Source organism: Balaenoptera ricei, chromosome 19 (genome assembly GCF_028023285.1).
Source record: "Balaenoptera ricei isolate mBalRic1 chromosome 19, mBalRic1.hap2, whole genome shotgun sequence".
In the NCBI taxonomy this organism is placed as follows: Eukaryota; Metazoa; Chordata; class Mammalia; order Artiodactyla; family Balaenopteridae; genus Balaenoptera; species Balaenoptera ricei.
The window spans coordinates 17479914-17495435 of NC_082657.1; the positions used below are offsets into that span (position 1 = coordinate 17479914).

The window sequence follows — 15522 nt, forward strand, 5'->3', positions numbered from 1 at the left end:
TTTTGTTTATGGTTTCCTTTGCTGTGGAAAAGCTTTTAAGTTTGATTAGGTCCCATTTGTTTATTTTTGCTTTTATTTCTATAGCCTAGTGAGACTGACCTAAGAAAACATTGGTACGATTTATGTCAGAGGATGTTTTGCCTATGTTCTCGTCTAGGAGTTTTATGGTGTCATGTCTTATGTTTAAGTCTTTAAGCCATTTTAAGTTTATTTTTGGGTATGGTGTGAGCATGTGTTCTAAATTCACTGATTTACATGTGGCTGTGCAACTTTCCCAACACCACTTGCTGAAGAGTTTGTCTTTTCTCCATTGTATATTCTGCCCTAGGAGACAAAGTATTTATGATATCATGAATGTCATACTGAAAGAAACAGAGAGACAGAGAGACAGAGAAACCAGTTGTGACTGACGAATAATTAACTATTGGAGCAATGTTAATTAAATCGTTAATCCACATAAATCCATAGGAAAAGGCTTGGTAGATCCATCTCGATTGTTTTAATCTTTGGCCATTTTTCTCAATGCCATTTTTTTTTTTTTTTAAAGCTGAAATCTTGAGTGTTACATCTTTTTTTTTTTTAAACTTTGGGTTTATTTATTTATTTATTTATTTATGGCTGTGTTGGGTCTTCGTCTCTGTGCGAGGGCTTTCTCTAGTTGCGGCAAGCGGGGGCCACTCTTCATCGCGGTGCGCGGGCCTCTCATTATCGCGGCCTCTCTTGTTGTGGAGCACAGGCTCCAGACGCACAGGCTCAGTAGTTGTGGCTCACAGGCCTAGTTGCTCCGCAGCATGTGGGATCTTCCCAGACCAGGGCTCGAACCCGTGTCCCCTGCATTAGCAGGCAGATTCTCAACCACTGCACCACCAGGGAAGCCCCTCAATGCCATTTTTTAAAAATCCATTCTTTCTTCATGATTCAATAAATTGTTATTATTATATCTTAAACTATCTTTGACTCTATCCATGTGTTTTCTCTTCTGTCACAATGACCACCTAAATATTCCTCCACTAAAGCTAGAGTATTTATTAGCTGGAGACTTATACTTCTGTTGCAGTACCCAGTGAAAACAATCCTCTTTACAGTTCCTGCTTTTCAAAATTTCCTTGGTTGACTTCAAGCATTTATTTTGGGGGGCAAATATTAAGTCAATCTTCATTCGAACAAAGATTAATTTAGATGGGTTTGGGAACAGATGACATTTCTAAAATGTCAATTCATCTCATACAAGGATATGATTTAGCTCTTTATCTGTTCAAATTTTATTTTGTACTTTTCAACAAAATTTTACATCTTTTTAGGATGACCTGAACACTTAATACTAAGCCTAGCAGAGCATCCAGCACTTGGCAGATGTAAAATCAAGGTGTAGAATGGACAAACGGGTGAATTTAAATGCTTAAGTTCAGCCTTCAGGTCAAAGAAGAGCCAGGACTCAAGGCCCTGGCCTCTTAGCCCCAAGTCCCAAGTTCAGCTCCTGGCATGTGACCTTATTTTGCTCACCTGGCCAGACAGTAGAGAGATTTTACCAGTTATGCCACTCTTTTTGTGGGCCATGCTCACTGTAGCTGACATTGCCCTAGACCCTAGGAGAGAGAGGTGAAACCTAGTCCCTTCTTTGTAGCTTCACAAGTCTCCTACTGGTAACGCAATTACTCATTTCATGCTTTTAGAAGTAGGCTCGGAGGGTTCGGGACACGTGCCCCATGCGGCACATCCTGCAATTAAGACTTCAGAGCCTGAGCTCTTTCCATGACAACAACACTGCCTCTGGGTTAGCTTCTTCCATCCACTCCCCTCCTCCTGGGCCAAGACTTCATGGGGGTCCTGGTCCCAGTGGCAGAACCCAAGGACAGCAGTGGTACTAAGTGTCCCTGAAGAAAGGTCAGGATCCTCAGAAGACATCCACCTAAGAAGTAGAAAATGGCAAATGCCACTGGGAAAAAGAGGGGACTTGTGATGAGCCTACTCAGGTCATCTCCTGAGTCGCCCTCCAATAACCGGAGGGACATTTAAAGGGCTAGAGACTCTGCAACTGTGATAAAGGCCAGAGTGGGAGATATGCTATCTGTGGCCCCGGACAACACTTTTATCTTTCCAGGCTGGTGAAGTCGGGGGTTAGATATGTGTTATTTTGCTTAATCTTCACACACAATCCCCATTTCGCAGATGAGAGAATGGCCTGAGAAAGTTACAGCAAACTTGCCCATGGTGCCACAGCTTGCCAAGGACAGAGCCTAGGCTTACCCTGGTTCTGACTCCGGTCCCCATGCTCTCAATGACCACATGTGTCACTTCTCACCATCTCCCAAGATCTCCTGCTGGGCCTCACATCCTCCCCGCACAGCACACAGACGATGGGCACACTGAGCGAAGCGGCAGTTATTTTATCGGAGTCAGGTGGGGACAGGTGTTGGATTCTAGCTGCAGCTGATAAGGAGAACAGGGCAGGAAGACCAAGCGTAGACCAGGCATCACTCGCAAAGATTATCTCCCCAAAGGGAGCAGTTTACAAATGTCTCCTAGAATATCATCCATCGCCGTGGACACTGTATAGTTAACACATTCGTCGCTGAGGAGGATGGAACCCTGGGAGGGAGTAGGATGAGGAGGGACAGGACCTGAGCCCACAGCAGGGCGACCCTGTCTCCCCAGGATCACCTCACACCTCACCCGCAGTGATTCAGCTGCATCCCCAGCAAGAACCTCTGGCCCACAGACCCACCAGTGGAGAGGGGGCTGCCATCAGGCAGGCCAGGAGGAGGATGGCTCCCTAATCACCTGTGCACAGGCGTCAGGATGGAGACAGAGCAACGAGCCATGCCAGGCAGGGGAGGAGATGACAAGGGTTCTGCAGGGCGTAGCAGGGGCTGGTCCTGAGGGAGGAGCAAGGTAGCGGAGGCTGGGTTTGTGCCACATCTCCTGCACCTGAGCCCCTTCTGTCATGCAGGTGCATGCAGGTGTTGTAAACAACCCCATGTGCCCTGTGTGCTTATATTAGTGCAAGAAACTCTGCTTTATGGGAAAACGTCTCGCTATGCAGTACCAACACTTTGAGGAAAATAGGGTAAAAGGCAGACTACCTATCTGGTAGTATGAGGTATGACAAGAACAACAACGAAAGAAAGATCTTTCCTCAGGAGATACATTACTAGCGCAGCTGAGCAGCTGCATGAAGCTAGAAGCTGCCTCAGGAGCCTCAGACCCCAAAACACCTGAGTGGAATTCTGGCCTGTAGGCACTGAGACAATGTCGGTGGAAGTGGGGCTCTGAGCCAGAGGAATAGCCATCAAAGTGGGCACAAGAGGAAGTGAAGTGGCCACAAGCCAGAAACCTTACAAAGCCAAGGGAGTCCCTTCCTGGGAAAAGAGTCTAAAGGCAGGGGGTCATTTTCAATATTCCTAAAAGAGCTCTGACAGGACTCCTAGTGCGTGTGAGCTGAATTCTTCCTTTCCTGACAAAGATTAAAATTCTGCTCCTCCAATGCTAATTCCCCTCACCTAGAAAAAAATCACAAGTCAACACACTTGGTGTGTTGCATTGATATTAGTCCGCTGTTGTGTGGGAGCTAATTGGCATGCTATGGACATATTCGGTAGCAGAAGAGGCTGGGTGTGCAGGTGGCCTGTGGTTGCATATCATATGTGCCGTAGGGTGGAGCAAAGGTTTATGCGTTTCATTGTTTATAGCTCTTGTCTCTCACATAACCCATGACTGCACGGTCTATTACCACGTGGCATATTGCAATATGCTGCATGTGGTTGTCAGGGTGGCGGATGGGGAGAGTAAATTACCATGAGTTTCAGAGGCTTGAGCTTGTCCAGAAATCCCAACTCATTGTAGCAATCCTGGATTTTTTTCTATGGCTGCTTTTTCCCGTTCAGTAGTGCCGACTGTTTCGAGGGCTAGGTCCAACAGTGTCCTGCTTTCCGAGGACCACGGTGCTAACCACTCCGTAAAATATAGGGCAAGCTTCCACTGAAAGCACAGACAGAAAACACTTCATCAAAGGAATCACCAGGGTAGGAGGTTCCCGTTTCCCCACCACTTGATAGTAACTCACATATCCAATGCTTCCAGACTCACCTCCCACTGAGATCCACCCTCTCCCAGGACTGTTATATCCCAGACAGAAAACATTCTCTATGAGGCACTCCCAGCAGAAGGGAGCAGCTAGAGGGGCTAGGACTGGAGACCCCTCTGCCCTTGACCACTGCCCCCAGGCATACCAGCCTGCCTGCTTCTTCCCTTCCAATAAGCACCACTACCCCCAACTAACTATCCCTCACAGTGTGCACAGCTAATGACCTCCCCCTGCATTCAAAGACTGAAAGCCTCAGGGGGTTTCTGCAGGACTCCTGGGCACTGATCTGCCAGCTGCCCTCTAAATCTGTCCCTAGAAGCTGCCTGGAGATGACTATGGAAGGATGCAGTGAGATGGCATGGGGCAAGGGTCAGGAAGACCATCTGTACCCTCCTTCCTACCCTCACCCGTCTCAAAGGTCAGCTCTCTGGTCACCAGCAAGGCCAGCACAAGCAGTGTTCCCTTCATCGTGTCAGCGCTGGGATGCTCTGCTCAGGACAGGGTTTCTGCTGCTTTATAAACCACTAGCTCCCTGAGCCCAGCCCACACCCCTCCCGGGAGCTCCACAGGCCTGTGGGCAGGCACCTGGCGCAGGTGGCTCCCTCAGCCCTCGCGGGTGTTTAGTGTGGGAAGCCCTTCCTACTCTGAGAGCAGAGCTCCTGGAGAAGACGTGGTGGTATCTTTGCCAAAGAACAGCTGGAGCTGACATTTCTAAGGGACTCCATTCTGAGCCAAATGCTCTGTTGTCCCAGCCCCAGCCATCACCTGTTTTCCTGGTCATCCTTCCTCCCAGTCTATCCGGGCTCCAAAGGCAGTACTCTCCCGAACTGCGGAGAGGAAAGCACAGGAGGGTCAAGGACAGGTCTACACCACTACAGGGAGTCATCCAGCATCCTTACCTTTTCCCCAAGGTTAAGTCCTGGAGATAAGAATGAGGAGCTGGACCTTACCAAAGCCCCCTAAATATCTTAACTGCTGCAGTCTCTGGACTGGGCCCCGAGGACTGGCGGACACCAGCCTTGGGCTCTGAATCACTCCCTACCAGGGAAGTCACAGGACTTGTGGCCACGTGGGTTTTCTTAGGGGCCGGTAGTTCTGTCATTTTTGATCGTGCTGCCAGCTTTTCTCAGACCCTTAAGGGAGCAAGTTCCTGGGCACGCTCTTGACTCCCAGCGGCTCCAGCCTTGCCCCCTCTCCTGGCTGTCTCGCCCTCCTCCGTCAGTGCACCTGGTCCCAAGAGGTGCTTGGACTGCATACCCTATCCAGAAGCATCAGTAAACAGCTGTGGGTTTGTGGGGTTTGACTCCTGCATCAGAGACTCTGAGGCCCACAGCCTTACAGGCCACTGTGGATGGGAGTCCTAAGGCCCAGAGTGCTGGGTCCACCAGAGGTGCCCCTCCACATGCTGAAAACTCTCTCAAGAGTCAAGTTCAACTTTCCACTCTAGGAAAGCAGTTTGTTGGTACAAACAAGATGAGATGGTCCTTGAAAACTCTAGCAGAAGGAAGCCTGAGAAAGCTTCCAATGTCCAAATTGGAAACAGTTTGACCAACAAAATAAATAACAGAATATTAGATGATAACCTAAAGTATAAAGTAATATGTGTGAGTCCATACTGATATAAATAAATGATTAAATAAATAAATGGGGCAGAAGAGACAAACATTCCCTACAGAAACATCCCGAATCATATATGTAGATTATCCCCTCCAGGAGGGGAAACTTACTGCCCTGACCTCCCTGAGAGTGGGCTAGACTTAGTAACTCATTTCCAAAGAAAACGGTAGGGGAAGGGGAAAACAGTGCAGAAACATGGCAAACACAACATTAATCAAGTAATCAAGGCTGATATACCCAGTTGTAAGACATACTGCTGCCATATATACCCTGATGTAAGGTGATGGGAAGGGCACTTAACCTCTGTGGTGTTCTCAAAACCCAAAGTCTGTACCCCAGTCTACATTATGAGAACAACAGCAGACAAACTCAGCTTGGGGATCATTCTACAATACCTGGCCACTCCTCCTCAAGACTGCCAAGGCCATGACAGACAAGGAAAGAATGAGTCACTCCACAGAGCAGAGAAGACTGGGGAGACAAGACAATGAATGCAGTGTGTGTAGGTTGTATATTGGATCCTGGAACCCAAAGAGGACATTAGTGGACAACCTGGTGACATCCAAATAAAGTGTAGGGTTTAGTTATCAGTAACGTTCCAATGTTGATTCTCAGTTTCAACAAATCTTTGCAACTTTTCTATAAGTCTAAAATTATCCCAAATTAAAATTTTATTTTAAAAAAGCTTGCATTAGGAAAGGGCTACATCTGCTGCAACTCCTCTCTTGACCTTGTTCAGCACTTTGCCCTGACCTCACCAAATGTCCCCACCATCCAGGGACGTCTCAGATGGTCTTGTGGCATCCTCGGAAGGGCACTGGGCTGGATTCTTAGCAGCAACCTGTGTTACCTCAGCACTCCAAGCTACTGGCGTCCTCATCTCACAGAGCTGGGGAGGGGATGGAGGGCAGTGTCTTCTGAAGGACAGGAGGCTTGTGACCCGTGCCCAGGTGTCCCACCACACTGAAGTCCTGTCCCACACAGACAAAGGGCAAGCACGTGCAGCCTGGGCCATATGGTGTTCACGTGCCTGCCCAGGAACTCTGAGGCACATCTGCAGCCACCTGAGCCCCTCATGGGGTGACCTTCAGAGGTATGGCCCCCAGGCATCAGTAGCCATGGCAAGGGAGGGCTCCACGGAGACCAGCTGACAGCCGGAGCTCAATACTTGGTGCCTCCTTGCCAAGAGCAGTTACCAGATGTGAATCCTATCTGGCATAAGGTTCTGATTGTGGTCACACAACTTGTGTCCCAACTTCAACTCTGGGCTTCAGCAAACCTTATTCTGCCAAAGGTGACTCAGAGAAAAGGCCAGCCAGGGGCCTCCAACAAAAAGTTACTTAATTCTGACTTATCAAAATATTTTAAACCTTCACCTAATTTAATTAATCCCAGGCAATATTCATAAGCACATCTACAGCAAATAGAAGTAAAAATATTCTTGTTTATCAACTCCAGAGAAATGGAATATTCCTTCCATTATTCTAACAAACATTGTGAAACACCCACTGAGTGTTGGGCCCTGTCCTAGTCCTGGGGAGGCAGCAGCACACACAGCAAAGCTCTCGCTCTCCTGCAGCTCTTTATGCATCTAAGAGGGAGTGAAAGACAATCAACCAATGGCAAAAGTGCTATGGAGGAAGATGAAGCAGGGGGAAAAAAGAGAGTGCCATGGGGGGAAGGAGGGGGCCAGCGCCTTTGATGTAAGGGGTCAAGAGTATGGGGAGAACTTCCCTGGTGGCGCAGTGGTTAAGAATCCACCTGCCAATGCAGGGGACATGGGTTTGAGCCCTGGTCTGGGAAGATCCTACATGCCACGGAGCAACTAAGCCCATGCGCCACAACTACTGAGCCTGTGCTCTAGAGCCCACGAGCCACAACTACTGACCCTGCGTGCCTAGAGCCCGTGCTCCGCAATGAAGAGTAGACCCCGCTCACCTCAACTAGAGAAGGCCCGCGCACGGCAACAAAGACCCAACGCAACCAAAAATAAATAAATAAATAAATAAACGTATTTTTTAAAAAAAAGAGTATGGAGAAATTTCTCTGATGTGTGATATTTGAACAGACCTGAGAAATGAGGCAACGAAGCATGCAGCCACTGGGAGGAAGAGCATTCCGGGCAGGGAGGGCAGCACATGCAAAAGCCCTGCTACAGGAGCATACTCGGGCTGGTTAAGAAGCAGAAAGGAGGTCACTGAGGGAGGAAAGAAAGGCAGGGATAAGTTCACAGAGGCAGCGGGGGTGCGGGACTGGTTGTGCGAATGGCCCAGGGACTGTGGGCCTAGAAGGGGCTTGGCTTTTCCTGAAGTCAGAGCTCTGGAGAGGTGATGGGGGGAACAGTACAGAGACACTCAAGAGAAGAAGCAGGTTGGGGAAAATATTCCTGTGTAGATGGAGGTGCTGTTGTAACCACCCCCATGGCCTTAGAACTTAGTTATACTTTAAACTCTAAGCCTCTACACAAGACAAAATAATCGTTTAGTCATTAAACAAAGTCTAGTCCTCAAGTTACTCCTCAGGGGCTATAGATAATATTCAGAACCATATCCTTTGAGCTGTTCTGCAGATACTAAAGCCCCACCAGGTGGAGGAAGATGAGTACATGATGACCAGATGGTAGCCACGACATAAGCTGCCCCATTTCACACAATTCTGAGAACAGGCCTCAAGGAAATGGGAACAAACTGATCCTGGAACTGAAGATTAACTGTACTTAAAACAATCAAGATGATGGTGATCAGACCACTGCATTGCCAATTTCAAGATGACTGTCAGACCTGACTGTGCTACTCTGCCCCCTCCCTCGCCTATACACCCCTTAAACCCCACTTAAAAGCTCTTGCGCCTTGATCGGCAGTTAGGAGTTGCCCTTTGGACAGGAATCCGTCCTCTCCCCTGATTGCTGGCCTCTGGAATAAAGCAAACTTTCCTTTCCAACCTCTCGAGTATTGGCTTTCAAGCGGTGAGCAGCCAGGCCTGAGTTTGGTAACACTGTCAAAGTCACCAGGTGGCAGGACTTGATCAACAAGAAAACTAGAACTTCTGGGCCATCATGTAGGGGAGGTTTCGGGGCTCCAGAAACAAATTCGGGGGAGTGGCTCAACAGAGGCCACTGACAAGATCAAGGACACTGTGATGAAAGCAGGGCAGGGAAGGAGCCACCAGAGAGCCTGACCAAGGGTTCAGGACTTGTGCCCTGGCCTTCCTGGCACTTACTACCTGTGAGACCATTTGTAAGCACTGAGCTTCCTGAAAAACCCGTAACATCAAGACCAGACTGTTTTCAAAGTCACATGCAGTTGTGACAGGCTGCCATGGGCCATCATTCAGGAGGCCTGATTTGGGACCATTTCTGCCCCTTTTCTGGTCAACCTGGGGATTTTCAGTTGTTCAGCTTCCCGTGTCAGCTGACCCTCCCACAGAGCCCCCAGATGGGAGGGAGGCTGACCCAGGGCGCTCTGTGGACCGAAGGACTAGTATCTTGCCGGCACACACAGCCCCTCCCTGTGCAGCCCCGGGCAACTCCAAGCTGTGGCCTGGGAGACGCCTGGCAGTACCTCCTGGAAAAAGAAGTGTCAGAAAGGCTTGGGCCCCGCTGTGGGGCCCAGGGCAGGTATAAAGGGGGTCCAGGTGGGTAGGATCACCTGCCACCTGCCCCATGATGCGGGCTGGAGCTCTCCTGATGCTCTGCACTGCCTTGCTCCCGATCTCGGGCGGAAGTGAGTGGCTGGGACACGGGTTCCCCAAGCGTTCTGACACCTTCCCAGGGCAGCACTGAGCATGTCGGGAGGGGGAAGGGAAGAGTGTGCTCTGATGGGTGCCTTTCCAGGGAGGGTCACCTTATCTTTGTGTTTCAGATTGCGACATTTGCCCGGCCTTGAAGGAGACTCTTAGCCTGTTCGTGGCGGGAACCCCTGAGGACTATATGGCAAATGTGAGACAGTATGAAACAGACCCTTTGGTACTGGACACTGCCAGTCAACTGAAGAGCTGCGCTGACCGGAAGTTGACAGATGAGGGTAGGCAAAACACTCTCGGTGTTCTGGTGGGTCCGGCTGTGCGTGTCTGTGCCTCTGGCACCTGTCTTGGGGCGGGTGAGGGGGGTCTGCTCAGGGCAGTGCGAGGTGGGGGAGCTCATTTCCTCTCCACCAGGGCCCTTCCCTGGGAACCTGGGAGGAGAAAGAGCCTCATGAATGAGGAGGTAGAGAGGATGCGGCAGACACGCACAGCATGGGAGAGGCTCGGGTAGGAAGACTCAGTCCAGCCCTGGAGCTCTTGAGCTGGCCCTGACTAGGCCTTCCTGTCTCTGTGGCACCACCTGGCTTTGGTGTCAGGCCCTCAGCACTGGCCTCCCTGATGGCAGCCTCTCCAGCCCATGACCTGCATCTTCTGCAAACCATTAACACTGAGTCCTTGCCTTCTCCAAACGTCAGTTCCTTTCCCTTAGTGCCTCAAGTCCCCTACTCCATCCCACCTAAAACCCACATTGCCCTTGTTCCCTGCACCCCAAAGGGCCATTCTGTGCCTCAAATGCCATAAGAGGAGGCTGAGTCCAAAAGCTCCACTCCTGCCTTCCCCAGGCCTGGGATGCCCAGAGTGGAGGACCAGAGTGAATCCTCCCTCTGTTGCCCCAAGAGGTGGTGGGAACAAGCCACTGCTTCAGCGGCAGGTGTCCAAGGGGCAGAGGGGGGAAACAGACGGGGGTCAGCTCATCCCTGGAGACTCCCAGGGGCCACTGTGGAGCCCTGCCAGGTGGTCCTCAGCAGCCTCCCCCACTCTATCCCAGACTGCCCTCAACCCACCAGGGAGACCCCTCTTCTCTGTTCCACTGGAGGAAGCTTCATTGGGAGGAATCCACCTTTACCTGCTCAGATCCAGAGGCTACCCTCCAAACAAGCCTGCAGGCCTCTCCCCAGTGTTCAGTGCAGCTTGATGTCTCCGGGACCCCAGAGGCCTCACCAGGTTTCCTGACCTTCTCTTTGCAGGATAAATATACTCAAGTCCTTTGTGTTGATGGAGCTGTCCCTGCCAGGAACCCCAAGGAAGCCACTTGCCTGATCACTGAGTAGTGTCAGCAGCCTGCCATGTCCAGGTGTCTGATTAGAGGATTCCAGCAATAAAATCCTTGCAGTTCACAGGAGAGTGCTTACTCACTGGAGATTAGGCTTTGGAGTTGGGGGAGAGGGAGGATGTGCCCACAGTGGAGACCATCAGAGTGCCTTCCAACTGCAGCTGGATTTTAATGCTGTCAGATGTTGCTCCTCCACAAATTCAATGGGAGGGGGAGGGGTAATGATAATTACATCAGCCAGAGTGTCTGATCATTTCTGTGACCAGGACCCACAGGTCACGTGCACTATCGAACAAATTCGAGCCTCCCAGCAACCTTGAGGGATAGGAGTAATCATCCTAGTCTTACAAGGGAAGGAACTGAGGCTCAGAGGGGATAAAACGTTTGCCAAAGATGACATAGCTTCCCTCACCCGTCCACTGCTGGGGAGATGAGGTTGGCTAACTCACTGTGTGACTGTGCACATATTACAGGCCTCCTTTGGGCCTCTGCTTCCCACTTACAAAATTGAAATACCTCCAATCTCCAAGGCAGTGGTGAGGCCAAAGTAAAATAATGGGTGAGCTAATTGGTTCAAGATGGCGGAGTAGAAGGACGTGCTCTCACTCCCTCTTGCGAGAGCACCAGAATCACAACTAACTGCTGAACAATCATCAACAGGAAGACACTGGAACTCACCAGAAAAGATACCCCACATCCAAAGACAAAAGAGAATCCACAATGAGATGGTAGGAGGGGCACAATCACAATAAAATCAAAACCCATAACTGCTGGGTGGGTGACTCACAAACTGGAGAACACTTATACCACAGAAGTCCACCCACTGGAGTGAAGGTTCTGAGCCCCAGGTCAGGCTTCCCAACCTGGGGGTCCAGCAACAGGAGGAGGAATTCCTAGAGAATCAGACTTTGAAGGCTAGCGGGATTTGATTGCAGGAATTCGACAGGACTGGGGGAAACAGAGACTCCACTCTTGGAGGGCACACACAGAGTAGTGTGCGCATCAGGACCCAGGGGAAGGAGCGGTGACCCCATAGGAGACCGAACCAGACCTACCTGCTAGTGTTGGAGGGTGTCCTGCAGAGGCGGGGGGTGGTTGTGGCTCACCATGAGGACAAGGACACTGGCAGCAGAAGTTCTGGGAAGTACTCCTTGGTGTAAGCCCTCCCAGAGTCCACCATTAGCCCCAACAAAGAGCCCGAGTAGGCTCCAGTGTTGGGTCACCTCAGGCCAAACAACCAACAGGGAGGGAACCCAGCCCCACCCATCAGCAGACAAGCAGATTAAAGTTTTACTGAGCTCTGCCCAAGAGAGCAACACCCAGCTCTACCCACCACCAGTCCCTCCCATCAGGAAACTTGCACAAGCCTCTTAGATAGCCTCATCCACTAGAGGGCAGGCAGCAGAAGCAAGAAGAACTACAATCCTGCAGTCTGTGGGACAAAAACAACATTCACAGAAAGACAGACAAGATGAAAAGGCAGAGGGTTATGTACCAGATGAAGGAACAAAATAAAACCCCAGAAAAACAACTAAATGAAGTGGAGATAGGCAACCTTCCAGAAAAAGAATTCAGAATAATGATAGTGAAGATGATCCAGGACCTCGGAAAAAGAATGGAGGCAAAGATCGAGAAGATGCAAGAAATGTTTAACAAAGACCTACAAGAATTAAAGAACAAACAAACAGAGATGAACAATACAATAACTGAAATGAAAAATACACTAGAAGGAATCAATAGCAGAAGACAGCCTAAGAGACCTCTGGGACAACATTAAATGCAACAACATTCGCATTATAGGGGTCTCAGAAGGAGAAGAGACAGGGAAAGGACCCGAGAAAATACTTGAAGAGATTATAGTCGAAAATTTCGCTAACATGGGAAAGGAAATAGCCACCCAAGTCCAGGAAGCGCAGAGAGTCCCAGGCAGGATAAACCCAAGGAGAAACACACCGAGGCACACGGTTATCAAATTGACAAAAATTAAAGACAAAGAAAAATTATTGAAAGCAACAAGGGAAAAACGACAAATAACATACAAGGGAACTCCCGTAAGGTTAACAGCTGATTTCTCAGCAGAAACTCTACAAGCCAGAAGGGAGTGGCATGACATATTTGAAATGATGCAAGGGAAGAACCTACAACCAAGATTACTCTACCCGGCAAGGATCTCATTCAGATTCGATGGAGAAATCAAAAGCTTTACAGACAAGCAAAAGCTAAGAGAATTCAGCACCACCAAACCAGCTCTACAACAAATGCTAAAGGAACTTCTCTAGGTGGGAAACACAACAGAAGAAAAGGACCTATGAAAACAAACCCATAAAAATTAAGAAAATGGTAATAGGAACATATATATCGATAATTATCTTAAACGTGAATGGATTAAATGCTCCAACCAAAAGACACAGGCTTGCTGAATGGATACAAAAACAAGACCCATATATATGCTGTCTACAAGAGACCCACTTCAGACCTAGGGACACATACAGACTGAAAGTGAAGGGATGGAAAAAGACATTCCATGCAAATGGAAATCAAAAGAAAGCTGGAGTAGCAATACTCGTATCAGATAAAATAGACTTTAAAATAAAGAATGTTACAAGAGACAAGGAAGGACACTACATAATGATCAAGGGATCAATCCAAGAAGAAGATATAACAATTATAAAAATATATGCGCCCAACATAGGAGCACCTCAATACATAAGGCAACTGCTAAGAGCTGTTAAAAAGAGAAAATCGACAGTAACACAATAATAGTGGGGGACTTTAACACCTCACTTACACCAATGGACAGATCATCCAAACAGAAAATTAAGAAGGAAACACAAGCTTTAAATGACACAATAGACCAGATGGATTTAATTGATATTTATAGGACATTCCATCTAAAAACAAGAGATTACACTTTCTTCTCAAGTGCACATGGAACATTCTCCAGGAGAGATCACATCTTGGGTCACAAATCAAGCCTCAGTAAATTTAAGAAAATTGAAATCATATCAAGCATCTTTTCCGACCACCACACTATGAGATTAGAAATAAATTACAGGAAAAAAGTGTAAAAAATACAAATGCATGGAGGCTAAACAGTGCACTACTAAATAACCAAGAGATCACTGAAGAAATCAAAGTAGAAATTTAAAAAATACATAGAAGCAAATGACAACAAAAGCGCAGTGACCCAAAACCTATGGGACACAGCAAAAGCAGTTCTACGAGGGAAGTTTATAGCAATTCAATCTCACCTCAAGAAACAAGAAAAATCTCAAATAAACAATCTAACCTTACACCTAAAGCAACTAGAGAAAGAAGAACAAACAAAACCCAAAGTTAGTAGAAGGAAAGAAATCATAAAGATCAGAGCAGAAATAAATGAAATAGAAACAAAGAAAACAGTAGCAAAGATCAATAAAACTAAAAGCTGATTCTTTGAGAAGATAAACAAAATTGATAAACCATTAGCCAGACTCATCAAGAAAAAGAGGGAGAGGACTCAAATCAATAAAATTAGAAATGAAAAAGAAGTTACAACGGACACTGCAGAAATACAAAGCATCATAAGAGACCACTACAAGCAACTCTATGCCAATAAAATGGACCATCTGGGAGAAATGGACAAATTCCTAGAAAGGTATAACCTTCCAAGACTGAACCAGGAAGAAATAGAAAATGTGAACAGACCAGTTGCAAGTAATGAAATTGAAACTGTGATTAAAGATCTTCCAACAAACAAAAGTCCAGAACCAGATGGCTTCACAGGTGAATTCTATCAAACATTTAGAGAGGAGCTAACACCCATCCTTCTCAAACTCTTCCAAAAAATTGCAGAGGAAGGAACACTCCCAAACTCATTCTATGAGGCCACCATCACCCCGATACCAAAACCAGACAAAGATACTACAAAAAAAGAAAATTACAGACCAATATCACTGATGAATATAGATGCAAAAATCCTCAACAAAATACTAGCAAACAGAATCCAACAACACATTAAAAGGATCATATACCACAATCAAGTGGGATTTATCCCAGGGATGCAAGGATTCTTCAATATACGCAAATCAATCAATGTGATACACCATATTAACAAATTGAAGAATAAAAACCATATGGTCATCTCAATAGATGCAGAAAAAGCTTTTGACAAAATTCAACACACATTTATGATAAAAACGCTCCAGAAAGTGGGTATAGAGGGAACCTACCTCAACATAATAAAGGCCATATACGACAAACCCACAGCAAACATCATTCTCAACGGGGAAAAACTGAAAGCATTTCCTCTAAGATCATGAACAAGACAAGGATGTCCACTCTCACCACTATTATTCAACATAGTTTTGGAAGTCCTAGCCATGGCAATCAGAGAAGAAAAAGAAATAAAAGGAATACAAATTGGAAAAGAAGAAGTAAAACTGTCACTGTTTGCAGATGACATGATACTATACATAGAGAATCCTAAAGTTGCCACCAGAAAACTACTAGAGCTAATCAATGAATTTGGTAAAGTAGCAGGATACAAAATTAATGCACAGAAATCTCTTGCATTCCTATCCACTAATGATGAAAAATCTGAAAGAGAAATTAAGGAAACACTCCCATTTACCATTGCAACAAAAAGAATAAAATACCTAGGAATAAACCTACCGAGGGAGACAAAAGACCTGTATGCAGAAAACTATAAGACACTGATGAAAGAAATTAAAGATAATACAAACAGATGGAGAGATATACCATGTTC

At 47.3% G+C, this 15522-nt stretch overlaps 1 protein-coding gene and 1 pseudogene across 1 annotated transcript; one reads left to right on the top strand and one right to left on the bottom strand.

Annotated features, from left to right (window-relative positions):
• Positions 1–2366: 2366 nt before the first annotated feature.
• Positions 2367–15522, bottom strand: part of LOC132353090 (beclin-1-like) — a 34951-nt pseudogene continuing 21795 nt past the window's right edge.
• Positions 9283–10747, top strand: LOC132354296 (major allergen I polypeptide chain 1-like). The gene is made up of 3 exons (XM_059906122.1): positions 9283–9423; positions 9562–9723; positions 10690–10747. Exons 1-3 carry the CDS (start codon positions 9363–9365, stop codon positions 10692–10694), a joined length of 228 nt encoding a protein of 75 aa, XP_059762105.1. The 5' UTR covers positions 9283–9362; the 3' UTR covers positions 10695–10747.